This window comes from Temnothorax longispinosus, chromosome 10, assembly GCF_030848805.1.
Source record: "Temnothorax longispinosus isolate EJ_2023e chromosome 10, Tlon_JGU_v1, whole genome shotgun sequence".
Lineage (NCBI taxonomy): Eukaryota > Metazoa > Arthropoda > Insecta > Hymenoptera > Formicidae > Temnothorax > Temnothorax longispinosus.
In genome coordinates, this window is record NC_092367.1 from 1815071 (window position 1) to 1831897 (window position 16827).

At 35.2% G+C, this 16827-nt stretch overlaps 2 protein-coding genes across 9 annotated transcripts in view; one reads left to right on the forward strand and one right to left on the reverse strand.

Annotated features, from left to right (window-relative positions):
* LOC139820254 (glutathione S-transferase P 10-like) lies at positions 1-7079 on the forward strand. Its single transcript, XM_071790393.1, has 10 exons — positions 1-127; positions 1277-1412; positions 1627-1794; positions 2130-2269; positions 2364-2528; positions 5072-5092; positions 5605-5740; positions 5972-6139; positions 6515-6654; positions 6737-7079. Exons 2-10 carry the CDS (start codon positions 1280-1282, stop codon positions 6896-6898), a joined length of 1233 nt encoding a protein of 410 aa, XP_071646494.1. The 5' UTR covers positions 1-127; positions 1277-1279; the 3' UTR covers positions 6899-7079.
* LOC139821072 (pyrokinin-1 receptor) overlaps positions 6191-16827 on the reverse strand; it is a 21853-nt gene continuing 11216 nt past the window's right edge. For 6 of the 8 annotated variants that reach the window (XM_071791808.1, XM_071791809.1, XM_071791811.1 and 3 more), the window contains 3 exons: positions 10149-10372; positions 9304-9730; positions 6191-8605 (listed from right to left, as the gene is read on the reverse strand). In XM_071791808.1, the coding sequence (XP_071647909.1) occupies positions 8352-8605; positions 9304-9730; positions 10149-10372 (905 nt within the window). In that variant the 3' untranslated portion in view covers positions 6191-8351. The remainder of the gene's footprint in view (positions 8606-9303; positions 9731-10148; positions 10373-16827) is intronic. The other 2 variants (XR_011734175.1, XM_071791814.1) reach the window with 2 other exon arrangements.

Here is a 16827-nt window from a genome sequence, read left to right on the forward strand (position 1 = left end):
TTTCTATACATATGTCCCTAAGAACGTACATATGTAGTTACGTTCTAACAAAACGCTCAGTCGTTCTTGATCCGTGAACAACTCCGCATCGTTGGCTTCGATTTTTACGAGAGACCAGATTACAGAGGTAATGAGGAATTATATCTTCTCAATTTTGTAACCTAATTTTGGAATAAATACACGAAATGGGTGCAAATTAATACTTTCAAAAATTATTTATTTTTAAATAAATGCAAAAGTGGCTGTCGTACTAATGCACTTACGTAATCAAATGTCAAATATTAAATTTGATTATATCTCTAATTTTCTATTTGTAATCTTCACAGTTAATGCTTAATGATTGATTAAAGAAGATCTAAAAGTAAAGATTAAAGCTAATATCGATATATATTTATTGCAAGTATTTTAAATAATATACTGTAAAAAAAGTGTGAGTATATTGTGAGATAGGGGGGCAATATGAATCGTCACGATATCTAGCTTATTAAGTGTTACACTCAGCGAACACCAGTGGAATTACTAGCTGCTGAATCCCTAATCTAACGTACAAAACTGCAGCGTAGTACATACAAGGTGTCATAGAATTAATATGTTAATTGAAGATTTGATGTGTGTGTCGCTTACTGATGCGTAAGATTTAAAAATCCTTTCCTCTAAAGTTAAAGTACATAAAATAATTTCAGAAATTCAGATCTTCTTTACCTACTCTAAGGCTAATAGGTCGTCTAAACCTGTCAACTCGTGACATTTGCTTTATACAAAAATTCTACAGTTTGTTGTTACAAAATGAGAACACTATGGAACATGGATTACATGAATAAGAAATAACAGAGTCCTCATCAGACTCAGAGTTAGACACCTAATATAAAAGATTAGTGTGAAAAAAGATTAATGTAAATATGTACGTGCGATATTAGTACGGAAGAATACCAGAATATATCGATTATTGTTCGCTGAGAGGTACATTAGTGCGTAATACTTGAACTTTAGAAACGGTTTTTTATCTATAAAGGCAATAAAAAGATAAGTTTGTTTTAAAAAATCGTGTTTAATCGGTAAGACAAACGACTTTGGAATCTTTAATAGTTTTCAAGTCATCTCAAAAAAGGATTAGCATATCCTACAATACTAACACTTCCATTATACATGTTATGTTGCACTATACATGTTGCGTTATGGTGCTTGTATTTAGCATTAAGATCTTTGTTTAGATTTTTCTAAAAACAAATAAAACATTTATATCTATTTTTATATTTATATTTATAATTTTTTTCAGAACATGCCTACGTACAAGCTAACATATTTCAATGCTACCGGCCTTGGGGAGTCTATTAGGTACTTGTTAAGTTATTATGGCATCAAATTCGAAGATGTCAGAGTAGACTTCGATGATTGGGCGACTTATAAACCAAGTATGCTATTACATATATATTTTTTGAAATGATAAAACGATCATAATTTTAATTGCTTTTCCATCTAAGTAACGATTAGTATTGTAAAATTTACTTTATAAATTTTCGCGGCTATAATCGGTTTATTCAACGATCATTTAATGGCATTTCTATATCATAAACATGAAACAGATATTGTTCGTAATAAATCTAATGGCACTTTTACAAATTACAGACATGCCCATGGGACAAATGCCGGTCCTGGAAATCGACGGTAAGGAATATCATCAGTCCAGGGCGATCGGTCGCTTCCTCGCGAAGAAGGGCAATTTATATGGATCCGATGATTACGAGGCCATGGAGATCGATGCCGCTGTTGATTCTATGGACGATTGTAGATTACGTAAGAATTTTGATATCATCAGCAAACGCGAGAGGATAACAGATTAATTACATAATCATCAAAACAACATAATTGTGACTTCACGAATCTTCCGTGCCGACGGGATTAATCAATATGACCTATGCACGTTGTGCATATGCAAATCGAGTAGGGATTTAATATTACTGTTGCAAGGTACTCTGCACAAAGCAGCTATTTAAAGTCAACAAGCTACGTATTTCCTGAACGATTGTCGCGCGCTGCATCATTATCGCTCTTCTCGCGACGTTTCACAACGGAAGCTCTGTATCTCTGTTCGCGACGACAAGAATCGTAAGGCAAATTTATTTTTGTAGCTCTGACCCATTATTATTGGGAACAAGATCCCGACTTTAAGGAGAAACTCAAGGAGACTGCCTTCGAAAAATGGTCCTTGTTTCTCGACAAATTCGAGGATCAAGTTAAAAAGAACGGCGGATATTTCGTGAATGGCAAGGTAATCATTTTTAATTGCGTGCCAAGCTACTCTGATCCTTGTCTCGTTAATTTTGTCTTTGTAAAGAGACAGAAATACATTTCTATTGTTTTAGCTGTCGTGGGCAGATTTCGTGTGGACTGGATATTGTGACTATCTGAGTTTCATCCTGGGCGGGGATCCGAACAAGGATCATCCCGCATTGAAGAAACTAGTGGACAAAGTTCGCGCTTTACCTAAGATTAAAGCTTACATCGAGAAGCGACCCAAGACTGAATTGTAAATAAAACAAAATTTGTGATTTTATACTCTTCCTTTGATTTGTCGTTCTTAATTAATAACTATTTTCTTTCGAAATGTTTTCTGAAAGAATAAAATGCTAATGCGTTATTTCCGAATAACTTCAGCCAATTTCTCTGCGCTTTCACAACAACTAATATTATTACGTGACAAATATAAAAAGGAAATAAAATCTTTTGCATTCAGTAAAAGTGTGTGTTTATCGCTTGTTTTTAAATTCATCTTATCTGTTTGAAAATGTTCCATATATTTATCGAGCGATTTCGTATATCTTCATTGATAACGTACATCTTCAATAATACCGGATATCGTGTTATATATCACAAAATTATCTTAATTTTTTAAATTACTATCGCAAATTATAATTTTTTTTATACTAAATTTAAAAATATTTTGTTTTTAATACAAAACTTATAAAGGTTACATATTTTATTCTTTCCTTATTTAATATAATCATATAAATATATCTCAATAGCAAACAATTTTTTTATATTATTAAAAATGTTACTGTATAGTTAATTTTATGCAATGTTTTAATTGAATCGACGATTCATTTTAGTGTAAAGAAATAGGATAAAAGCCCAAATTACTAACAATGTCTATATTACGTATTGTCCATCGAAGTTTAAATGCTTTTTAGGATATAAAAATTATATCTTGTGTTAGTTTATTAAATTGCAATAGAATTCTTAACAAGTCTAATTATTGTTGCAATAACTAATTAAAACTAAAAGCTAATCTACTAATTAGAAGGAAAATTTAAAATTCGAAAAACTAATTTTTCTTCCGGGCCATGTTTTATTATTATTATTATATTAGAGTTAAACAGAAAATAGCTACAAAGATGACAGATCATAGACGAAATTTGAACAATAAAAGTTATTGAAATGTGTGTTTCATAGTATCGAAATTGAGCAAAAAAATATAGAATAAGTTATTAATTTTATATTATAAATAATTAATATTAATATTATAATTAATATTATAATTAATTCATTTCTTTGTGCTTTCCCTAATACTACCGACAGTATTACAGAACGGACATCAATCAAATTAATTATAATCATATTTTGGCAATTAGCAGATATAACTTCTGGTAATACTAGGGTTTTTCTTTCAAAACATCGCAATCGTAATCTTATTCGTAATCTTATCATTTCTAATATTAGAACGCATTCGTTTAATAAAGTTTTGCCCCTCTTAATAAACACAGATCCATTTTGATTTGAGTTTCTCAGTTCTCGTCAGTAATTTATAGCAAACACACTTTGGTCCAGTACACTATCGTAACATTGCTTATCAAGTGCAGTATTGTTGCCCAAATAAAACTTTTTCGAGAAGACAGTTTTTTTTTTACTTATTTATACTTATAATGTTACGTAGTGTATCGCAATTTTGTTTTCGTGGACGTTGGGAACTGTGAATTGTGTTAGGATATATCGATGTAACTCGGCACATACAGTAGCCTCTCTCGAGTACACACATGTATTAGATATTAGAATCACGTGATACTGCGAGGTCACAAACAAGGAGCTCGAGGAAGGAGTCAGTCGCTTACGAGACCTTCGCGCTGTACGAATCGCTCAGAATAAAGTTTTGTTACTTTTGCATAACTCCGTGAATTCACTCATCCCACACGTAATCCTGTCAAATTGGAATATTATTTTGCGGGCATTCTGATACATATCGAAGTCAGTAAAATAATGATTATCGCTTTGAATATACATATAGAATAAATACATAAATTCATTGATATTTGTATTTAGCTTACAGTGCTGATATAATTAAGAAAAAATATGGATAAAGAAAAAAATAATCTTTTAATGGTTAATGTTGCAAAATAACTTTTGCTTTTCTTAAAATATTGGATTTAGAAAGTATTTTTTAGATTATTTTATATAACAATTTCATGTGAAAAACTGCAAATAATTTGTTTATCGAATTGATAGATTTATGAACAACGCGATTAAGAAATTATCATTAAGTACAATTGAGTTTGTTCATTATTATATTAATTGAGTATTTAGTTATTTACTATATTAAATATTTTCAAAGTTTGTAATAAGAAAAATATTTTAACACACCAAAGTATCATCAGTTATATTTAAATTAAATGCAATAAACTAAATGCTTAATATATCAATAATATATGGCCTTTCATTTTATGTAAAAAATTGAAAAACGCGATAAAAAATCAGTTTATCATTACTGTGGTATCTCGTGCTCGTAAGGTGCTGCCACACACCTTCGTCACGAAAGGCGAGCGAAGAATGTTATGTACGTCAGCAGACAATACGAGCAGTCGTGCTCGGGCCGGCGATCTATCGGTTTCGAGAGAATAATATAAACTACACGACTATAGGTATATATGTGTGCGTGTGTACGGTGTCTCAACTCAGTTAATTCCCTTTCCCAAGTCACCGCAATTACAATAACAGATTCTAGGTGTGATAATTGACAATGTGTCACTGTTGATTAGTATCATGCAAAATGACTTATATGAATTGAAACGCACTTGTGGAGTTCATAATTCAAACAGAAAAAGTATGCATTTTTTCGTTTTTTCAAACTCCATATGTGCACTTCATATTTCCAACTAAAGATAATTTTGTATACTTTGCACACCTGATAATATATCTCTATCTAATTTAGTTTTTACCCGTAAAACACTTTTGATAAAAGGACGCTTGTTTGTCCCGAGCAGTTAGATAAAGAGTATCGCTTTAGCTGTTACCACGCAATATTCGTATTCGAGTTGTGAGTTGTAAATAATTCTACATCTACTAGAAAGTTGATTTTTATAAGAGATCGGATTGTAGACTGCAAAGTAATATCATAATTATAAATTTTTCGTAACTTGTTTTTTAATTAACGAATTGATATGCTTATAAATTGACATCCTTCAAAAAATTATTATAAAATATTATTATTATAAAATTATTATAAAATAAATGCGAAATATTCTTAGACTATGTAAAGATATACTGGTCTCTATATTCTTATTTCCAAATCAAGCGAATCCTTATTTTCTAAATTTATTTTTATACTACTTCCAGAACATGTCGACGTACAAGTTAACGTACTTTAATATTGGGTGCGTTGGAGAGCCAACTAGATACTTGTTAAGTTATTGTGACATCAAATTCGATGATGTTAGACTCAGCTTGGAAGAGTGGCCGAAGCATAAACCAAGTATGTTATTTTTATGCTGTAATTTTGAGAGTATGAAATAATCGATTGTAAAGTCAATCATTTAAATATTGATATACTATAAAATTTATTCTGTGATTCTCTCATTTATCGTCAACTTCACTGCTCTCTCATTTAATTATATTTTCTTTATAAATATATTTGTAAAATTAAATATTTTTCAGTAATAATATAATGGCAAACATAAATCATTTTCGTTTTTACGAATCGTAGACATGCCCATGGGACAATTGCCGATATTGGAGATAGATGGTAAGACATACCATCAGTCCAGGGCTATCGCCCGTTTTATCGCTAAGAGAAGTAATTTATACGGGTCCGATGAATTCGAGGCTATGGAGATTGATGCCACAGTCGATTCTATCGAGGATATAAGACAAGGTAAAAATGCCAATGGGGTCAGCGAACGCGATCGTGAATAATAGGTCAGTGTTCTAGAGAAACCGGTTGGTATTACGTAATTGAAAAGGGGTACAGAAGTTTTCAATATCTCTACGCTAACGGGAGATCTGATTAATGAATATGATGAAATGCACGTTGTGCATTATGTTATAATTTGATGAGGGATTTTAATGTTACATAACAAGGTACTATACCATAAAATAAAAAAGCGGAAACTATTTAGAATCAACAAACCGTGAACACTTCCTGAACAATTGTTGCACACTGTATCACTATTGCTCTTCTTGCAGTGATGCAATGTGACTCTCTATCTCTGTGCAACTCAAACGCTTCAACTCAGATTTATTTTCGTAGCTTTGGGTGCTTACTACTGGGAACAGAACCCCGCTTTCAAAGCAAAACTCAAAGAGACCGCCTACGAAAAATTGCCCTTCTATCTCGACAAGTTCGAGGGTCAAGTTAAGAATAACGGCGGACACTTCGTCAATGGCAAGGTGATGATTATCGATTGTGTGTCAAACTATCGAGATACCTGTCTTGTTAATTTAATACGAAAATACACTTCTGTTATTTCAGTTGTCGTGGCCTGATTTCATGTGGGCTGCGTACTCGGAACGTCTAAGTTTTATCCTGACCAGGGATGTGAACCAAGATCATCCGGAATTGAAGAAGCTAGTGGAGAAGATTCGCGCCCTGCCCAAAATTAAAGCTTACATCGAGATGCGACCTAAAATTTAATAATACATAAGATTTTTTTATATTTATTACGTGTCGATATGCGTTCTTTGCTCAATTTTTTAGACCAAAATGTTCCATTAAAATAAAATTTGTAAAATGATAATATGCACACATTCATTATATTATCTATTTCAAAACGGATTGTTATATTTTTATTTAGCAATTAAATTATATGCATATATATTGTACAGCTGTCGTTTTATGAGTTCACTATACAGATGTATTGTCTGTAAAATAAAGCTAGAAACGTTAACTATCGTCGTAATAATACACCTACATATAAAAATGAATGCTGAAATTAATTCAGAGTTGCGCATATACGCACAATAAGTACATCGACAATATCAATAATATATATAAATATCGTAACTACCTTTTAAATATTTTGAGGAGACATTCCTCAATGCAATTTTATTAATGTATGCCTTGAAAGATATTGCAATTCTAATCTGAATAATTTTCTATTTTAAATTTTTAAAAATTTTCTACTCTAACTGATAAACAGCCAAATTTTTTACAAGAAAATTATTGTACAAATTGCTCTACTTCTGAAAAAATCATGGTTTTGCAGTCATATACTTTTCATCGATATAAACATCGAAATAATTTTGCACAAGTTGGCGCTCTTCCAGCATCGCACGAGGTAAAGAAATAAATTAATTAAGCGGACACTTTATGTCTTGTATTATACAAGTCTTTGATCGCGATTAATATCAAAACCGGTGTGCAATCTGGTTTTATCACAAAATATATAATTCACGACACACATAGAAGAGAAAACAAGAAGCTAGCTTGCGCGTTGACATGCCGATCTTGACAGAACGTTCCCCTTGATCTCATATATCTTATTATTAACGAGAATATTATAATAACTATCGCTATAATGTTCATTATACATTTTTAGGAACGCTGATATTGAATCTGCAAATTCTCCTCGCTTCTGCAGAGAAGACTAGCGTTATTAAACAGCCATGCTATAGATAGGGAAATATAATGTTCACACACATACGTACTTTAGATATCAAACATCCATGCTTCATGTCCTGTGTCGACAATTATAATTTCCGGCTTGATTGTTTGCGTGAAGCAACACACGTAAGCGTTCAGTCCACAAACCACAAGCGATGATTTTAATATCGTTTATTTACATTATCGGTATGTTTCCATCTATTTCGCACTTTTTTTATGCAATCGAAATGATCGAATTAGTTTCCTTTCTCTTCCTTAGACAATAACTCTTTGCAAAACTCTCACTTTCTCGACAAATGCGTCCCACGCTCATTCATCCCGATGTGCCTCATCCAGGACATTAAATCCATGTTGGTCTTGATTACGGAAAAAATCTCCTCGGATTAGAAGTTTGTACAAACCTGCGGTTTCCACAACCAAAGAGTTCCGATTTGTGCTCGGTGTTCTAATTCGAGAGGCGGCGTTCTCCCGCGATGAATGGACGTCAGGTGACGAGTTCGAAGTTTAACTCGCCCATGTAGCGCGCCAGCTCCGTTCCGGTGAACTCGGTCTCGTCGAGGTCCTGAAGGCTGGAGTTGCTGATCGTATTGGCGCTCTCGATGCTCGGATGACTCTGAAATCGCGGCGGCATCGCAATGACGTTTTCCTGTTTCGATGCCGAGCTGGTCGATGAATTCTTCCGATGCTGCGCGAAGAATCCCTTCGTGCCGAGCCCCAATCTCTCCGTGAGGATTCCTGCTAGAAATACCAAAGTATTAGAAATATCTTTCCTATTCTGTCAAATAAGAGTTAATGCGCAGAGCAAAAGTTGCAGAGCGTTTTTTTTTTAACCGCAAATGCATTTCGTATAAATAGAATTTTTGCTTCTTACTTTGAAATAAATTTGCTTTTTAATAATAAACTATGATACTGATTGTAGAAAACATATGTATGTATACAAATTATAATATATTTTTCTTGTGACTATAATTTTTCGTAACATTTTTTACAGTGAGTGTGAGACGGTGCACAAAGGTTAACACCTTTTTTTTACAGTTTTGTCCTTACGGATACCTATAGACACTTTAACTACGAAGCAATAAGAGTCAGTTTCGAAACGCTGCTAATTTTATTAATAAACAATAAGCATGCACTTACTGTTTCAAAGGAAACATTTTTACGCGCATTTGAAGCTCTTAATATATATTCACCATTCTTCAAGGCATTTCGATAAGACAAAATAAAAGTGTTTAAATCATTATTTGTATCTTCGTGAGATAATATTTTATATACATAACTATGTTGCATTGTGCGGACATGTTTCTCTATGTGAGAGGATCTCCCAATTAATTCGGCAAATTTAAAGAACTCTGCGTCATTAAATCAGCCATCATTGATTAAAGGACAGCCTACGGATTAATGAATCCCGCGAAGATACAGGTGCAAACAGACGCTACCTAAAGCTTTTGGCGACCTGTGGATCCTCAGTAGGCATTCGTTCGTGTTGTTGTTGCCCTCGTTGTTCAGGCCCTGCTTGCTTAAAGATGTCATCACGGTAAGTTGGCTGCTGTCGGAATCTCTGGACACTCTTCTGGTATAATCTCGACAGCCTACGGTCTCTCTCATCGTAGCCGTGATGTTGGATCGCCCTTCTCGCTCCCTCTGTGACTTCGCGAGTCCGTTCGGCCCGCAGGAATTCGCGTTCAGTGCGATATGTGTTAATCGTTGCTGTTCGTCGCTGACGGAGATCGAAGGCGAGTGCTGAGCGTCGTCGAATCGATGCCTCATCGACCTCTGATACCGCGACAAGCTGGTGTAAGTCGGCTGTCGACGGTTGCTCTTGTGAGACGAGAACTTCCTGATGCAATATTTGGGCAGCATCGACTGGAAAAAAAGATAAAGTAAAATTGCGAAAAGCTTGTGATTCTTGCAATGTTCTCATCGTAACTGACATTCTTATCGATAATGTCTAATGGAACAAAAAACGAAATTAGTAGTTAAGTTAACAGAATCTCTGTGTTAAAGCTAAAAATATTACATTCGATCATTATGTATAAATATATTAAATATATTTAAATATAAAAAATGCAAAAGGTACGTTTAAAAATGTTAAAAACGTAATAAGATATAATTATATATATTTAATATGTCGGTTATCAACTAGAAAATATTTTTTATTTTAATGTTACATAAAATTTATTCTTCTAATTTTTGCAAGTATATGATCGATCATAAATCGGCCCACGTGGGAGTCGTCAGTGGAAAATGAAGCGATTAAAAGCAATTCTCCGAAACGGCTCACCTTGAAAGCCTCTCTGAACTTGTTAGACATGATATTGTAGAGGAGCGGATTCACCGTGGTGGATAAATAGTAGAATACTCCCGACACGTACGTGAGTGTGGTATAGATTACGATCATGGTATCTTCCGGCTCATTGTCAGACGAGCTGCTTTGAGCGTACACGGCCAGCAACCTCTGAGCGTGAAACGGTGCCCAGCAGATGAAAAAGCCCATCACCACCGCGACTGTAAAGACAATGTATAATCATAATAATAATCATCAGTCAGAAGCCGGTGGGGAAACGGAGTAAGACGAATTCACTGATCTTTCACGTATATACAAAATAGGAAATGAAGCGAAAAGATTTCTACGAGATAAAATTAGAGCGTACTTTGATTAGAAACATCGTTTTCATTTTAGAGATTACGACAACTGTAAGATATATGCGCGCCGTTAGTGTCGGTTTCCAAACTGTAAGTGATTTTTTAAAGTTAATAGGATAAGGATTCATCTATTTTCAGGGATGAGATGTGAAGAAATCCACTGTGATTCATGATTCCCGCAATGCATCGAGGGAAATACGACGAGCAACAACGCAAGGTCATCGCGGGAGCCATTTGCCTTCATTTAGCGCTACTTCAGGTCACCTTTCGTGATTTCATTACTTCGCATCAAGAAAATGAACTTTTATTACATCGCACTAGTCACATTGCTGCGGAACGTTTGCAGTCTTCGAGAGACAATCAACCTTTGGCGATTGGAAAAGTCGAAAGCTCTCGGATCCTAGATTGATATTAGCTTTCTCACTTATTGATAGAATATTACTTTTGCACGTGCATAAAAATATCAAGTTAAAAATTAAAAAATGATAAAGATTTATTTAGTTTTTAAAGATTAAAGTTCCCCGAAGAAATTTTCACTTTAGTATATATATCAGGTATAGATAAGAAGAAGAAACATTTCACATTAAACGAAGTGACTAATAAAATTTGGGGGATACGATCTTGATGAATGGAAAGTGATTTACTTTTCCCAAGATAGGTTTAATATTTTCTCACAATTTCAGATAATTTCTACTTTCAAATTACCTAAGTTGAGTTCGGGTTCTCTGATTACACGAATATTTTTTTTTATATAAGGTCTTTACTCCGTTTCTATAGCCTTCGGCGAATGATAAAGGATAAGTTAGGATTTAAACACCACTCTTTTCAAATATTCCTGAGATCTGAATCGAATGAGACTGCAGTTGCATGCAATTGCTCCGTACGTGTTGCATTACAATAATAATTAAATGTAATTAATAAGTAACCCGCTTTTATCATATTTTTTTGTTAATCAACGTGTCTTCAACTTTTAAAGTATATTCTTATGTAAGATAAATTGAAGATTTACGAACACAATTGCGAGAAAAAAAATACAATTAAATGTTTCATTTTCTCAGCAGTGAACAGCACAACGCGAGCTATTTGCGGATGCTTTCGCTTAACTCATGTATATTCCACACATAAATTTTGTAGCCACAATCTTCTACAGTTAGACGGGGAGCGATGTAATATCTGTTTAATTTAATGTTTAAAAATTTTCGAGGAATTAAGGCTGTGAAGGAAAGATTATCAAGAAACCGTGAAGATCCTAAATGCAGAATTCAGTCGTCCATAAAGACGTTTGAGAACGCGAGTGAGATTAATGGATCCCTTTGTAACTAATGCTATAATATGATAAATGATATAGCTTTATAGCTCGTAATTAACGACGTATACCGAACGTAATGGAAGCCTAGAAATATCATAAGCAGAAGATATTTCTCTCTCTCGTTTTGTGTTGCAAGTATTACAATCTATTATAATGAGATACTTTATGTGCTACTACTTTCTGTATCTGAGAAGAAAAGGCGAAGAAATCTAAATCTTGATTTTGGAAGTGTGACTCGGTAATTTCGCAGACATGGCCTTCGAGAGAAGTTTTTAAAAAGACTTTAAGAAAAAAAAGCTATAGAAAGGCTAAAGAAAGGTTCAAGAAAGGGTTACGCGAAATAACTGGGATCACAAGAATTATGAATGATCGCAGGTGTGAATACACAAGGTTAAGAACGCCGCGGCGCCGTCGCAAATACTTATATTGAAATTGGTATAAGGAGATGGTAAAAATGTACATAAAAAGAGTTTTGCCCTTTGCCCGTGCGTCCTCGGGCGGAACAAAGAGGATCAGAAATGTGCCGAAAAGGTGAATGAATTATGTAGAACAAAATAATATTTCAAAATCTAACATAAATTTCTGCATAGCAATGGAAAAATTTAAAAAGTTATACCAAGAAAATATTTGCGTACTTTCGTTACAAACGTAATAATTTAAAAAATCGAACTTTTGCTATTTTACGAAATTATTTTCGCGATTAGGTAAATAATTTAAGAAAACTCAGCGTTCAAAGAAAAACCCGATTCTCTCTTTTTTTCTTATAAAATAGTTGCAATATTTTAATTGTAAGGAAAAATTAATAGCGAAAGACTCAGAGATAAATAATCGTGGTTCATTAAGAGCGATTCTAATTAACAGACGAACTTTGCTTTATTTTAAGTTGTGCCTTGCCAGAGTTTAAAAAATGTGTATAATATTTTACGTGGCAGTTTTCGACTTTGGAAACTTGAAACGAAAAAACTCCCATCTCTTAATATCTTTAGAGAAACGTTTCGTAATTTATGGAAAAATTCACGGTAACTAACTTTTCCCAATTTGTGAGATACTGCAACCGTAAATACGCGCTTCTGGTCGACTTGGGATCGAAAACACAAGTGAATCATCGGTGCGTTAATTCGAAACACCGTGTTTCGTCACAGTTTTTCGTAATGGCGGAAAACGTTCGGCGTTATGGAAATGCGGAGGGATGTGTTTTTTTTTTCCTCTTTTTTTTGCAGATAGAAAGCCGATTTTATTTCCACGCGTATTGTCGACAAACGAGATTCGCCCACGTGCTCGACGGTATGAAGGTCGACATTTTTATTTCGATTATCACTTCGGCCGAGGCACCTAGTCACCGTAGGAGCGAAGATAAGCGATCCCGCTGCGATCGTAAATTCACCGGGCGACTCGAACGGTTCCTCGTTTTCAGATTCACGAATCTGGCCGGTACCATTGATTCGCACGTTTAAACACGATGGTATTGCGCAAAACGAAAAAATGTCACATGAAATGTGACATCTTTTATTAAATATCTTTTATTGCTTTCCATATATCAATTTAATGCATGCGCATTTGTTTGTACTTGAATATTTCTGTTATTGTTGCCATACATCGTAAATGTTACGCGCGTTCGCTACATATGTGCCATCATTACTTACAAATGTGCAACTTAATAATGGAAAAAACATTGCGTAAAAGTGACGGACGTTTGTCATAATTCATGAAAGCTCGTTTATTTTCGTTTGCTTAAAAACGTTTTTTTTTTAATTTTATGCGTGAGCGCGAATTTCAAAGTTTACCGCTTCAAATGTACATGCATATAATCTTTATTATATAAATATCAGTGAATGCGCCATATGTCCGGACAAAATTTTTAATAATGAAGTTTTCGCCTATTAATAATTTCCGTTTCCAAACATCGTGTATGGATTTGGGAATTATGTTATATTAATTTCAAATTTATGTATATGTTCAGACACATATAAATTTATATACGTCCATGACAAACTTTTAATTATATTTTTTAATACAACTAGAAATATATCGCGAGAGTTCGAAGATTTAAGATAAACATTAATATCTCCCTACGACTTATATGGAAACATCAACACATCATTCAGCGTCCCTCATATGCTTCGTTTCAGATCCAATGGACCGTTTGATAACACGAAGATTTCATTACGAAGATAACCACGACCTGAATAACTTTTCGATGCCAATAAAACGTATATCTTCTCCGCTCTCGTTTTCGTGGAACGCGGGTGATTTCTTTCGATCGGCGCGAAAGAAAGGAAAACATAGACGCGCGTGTAGAAAGAAAACTTTTCTCTTCTTCGAAGGCATTCGGAGGACACGCATTATCCCTGCGAGAGTAAATGAAGGGAGAAATCTTTAGTCTGTGCCCAAAAGAGAGATGGTGTAATTTACCGAAATGCGCTTGGCGAAGCGCTGATCCTCCCTGATGATAAATTGAATTGGCGTGAATAATCAACGATCGCGAGGGGGAAATTAGATGATCATTATCCCGATGGCGATCCAGAAATCGAAAGTAAAAGCAAAAACGTCGTTTAGGTATTTTTAGTCGGCACGCGGACCCTCCGTTTTCCATCAAGATCATCTGGATAACATAACGATGGTTTAGGGCGGGATGTGCGTGGAATTCGAAGCGCTATGAAATTCTTTTACAACGAGGGATTACGAGAATGCGATAACTATGATTTCGAGATCGACGGCGTGTTTTTCCATATATGTTTTTTCTTCATTAAGCTCGGTATAAGTACCCTCGGTGTTTCGATGAGAGGAGCCTAAATAAAGCTTCTTGCTGCGAGATTTGTGCAGAGAGATTTGTGTTACCGCTATTTCCGACGGTGCGTTTGACTCTTGCATAAGAATAGACTTACATAAGAGTCAAAAATCTGACCAATAAGTCAGATAACAGTTTCAATTATTCGAGGAGTAACGGCTTATCAATTTTTCATTGACGGGGAATACTATCGTATCTGGCGGTACGTGCATAAGGCGCAGAGATTTCAGAGCTCTTGACTCATCGCGATTTTTTAAGAAGTAAAGATACGGGAGGCACGGGAGCTCGAAACGTTCGGCATATCGTGCGCTTACACGAGCGCATAAATCGCAACCGGGAAGAGAGAGAGATCTGCAAACTGCCATCATAATTCAGAGTAAATTTGGATGCAACCCACGATCACGTGCAAGCTTCGATACTTCGGGGAATTACTCGAGTCTTACGTAAGTCGGATCGGTCGGAAAATAGATTAGAATCGTTCCGGTTAGCTTGAGCAAAAGGTATACAACCGGCCGCATCACCAAAATGCATTCGTGAGTATATGCGCGACAATATGGCAATCGCGTTTTGGGTTTGCCTAGTCATTTACGTTAAATATTGTAATACATGCAAAACGCACAATATAAGTAAATATAAATTTGTAATGTTTCAATAAATTTTCCATCTAAATGTTTATTATAAAAATACGATTCTCTAAGTTCAACGGCATTTTCTTATAATACGCATTGTCTCATATTTTATAAAAAGCATCGACTAATTGAATTATAAGTTGACTTCTATGTTTCCCCAATATACTTTCCCCTTTACATCGCTCAAATTTGTCATTAGACTCGACAACCTTGAAAGCAAAGTTCGCAAGAAATTTAATAAAGAGATCTTGATCCAAAAGTTGGATGGGGAGGCCTCTCAACTTGTCGATGGTCGACCGAGGATAAAATCGGCGCCGCCACGTGGCACCGTGAATGATTAGAAGCGTGACAAGAAGAGCAGGTCGTTTATCCATGGCTAAGTATTATACCGAGGCGCGAGCGGAATAATTATTCGGCCTTCTAGACGCAAGTTCGCCCCCGGAACGCGAGCTCGCTCGTAGCGAGGCAGAGAGAAGACAAGGAGATAGCTCACGAAAAACATCAATAACGGTCCGGGTCTTATATACCCTCATATTTCAAATTTCATCACTACGTTGGGGCGCTGCTGGATGCCGATTTGATCTTTTTTTTTTTTTGCGCCGAGGTTAATACTCGTCGCAATCGATTCGCTGAAAGTGTAACGATACGCTTTTTTTACGAGAGAAATAACGAGATTGGCGAATACATTCGAATCGATTGGCGAATTACGAATGCTACGTCTCATCCAATTTGGGATTATCGTATATTCGCTTTAAATCGAGCGAAAAATAGGGTTTTAAAATTGAGGAGTTTAACTTACAATCCTTTAATCGTCGTTCTGGAATAATTTTGTAACGTTAGAACTCGGATTTCAATTTTATTGAGAAGAGACTTTTAAAATCCGTCCAAAAAATTTACCAACGTTATATAAATCTGGAGACAGCTAATATGCAACAACGGAATATAGAAATATGAGCACTTCAAAATGTTGAAATATTCTTGTTCTTATTCGTTTGACGTCGTAATATTTGCTTGATTCGACGGGGAATCGGTGGAGTGGACGCCAGTCGGCGGAGGGTTGGCGGAGGATCGGCGGAGTGGACGCCGGCCGGCGAAGGGTTGGCGAACCGGCGTCCACTCCACTGATCCTCCGCCAACCCATTTTGTGATATCATTTTTGTTAAAGAAAAATAAAGCTACTATATCACTTAGGTTGGATTTTTGGATTTACAAAATACGTTGCATGTACTTGGCGCCTTTTTTTACCTTTTTTGAAAAAGGTATATGTATTAACGCTTAATATGTATATCCAACCTGATAATTCTGAAAATATACGGCTGTAATGTAATCGAGTCCGAACTCGGTTGATTTATCAAGACATGGGCACGGCTGGCTATTTCCAAAATCTCATCGTGTTCGGTGATCTCGGTTGATTGTCCTGCTGAAGAAAATAGCTCAGCCTCGAGAGACTTGTCAATGGTTCTTCCAACGAACGAGTTCTAGTCTATCCTATTCGTATCACGAACGAACCGTGGTATCGTAAGAATGACACGTCGCGCAAAGATCTATTACGTGTTCGAGGGCAATGCGGAAACAGCGTAGAAATTTTCTT

What these genes read in the sequence shown, in the direction of transcription:
- LOC139820254 (XM_071790393.1), top strand. Translation starts at nt 1,280, where the DNA reads ATGCCTACGTACAAGCTAACATATTTCAATGCTACCGGCCTTGGGGAG. An exon ending in TTGGGCGACTTATAAACCAA is followed by an intron (nt 1,413 to 1,626) that starts GTATGCTATTAC and finishes TACAAATTACAG; the next exon opens with ACATGCCCATGGGACAAATG. An exon ending in TATGGACGATTGTAGATTAC is followed by an intron (nt 1,795 to 2,129) that starts GTAAGAATTTTG and finishes TTATTTTTGTAG; the next exon opens with CTCTGACCCATTATTATTGG.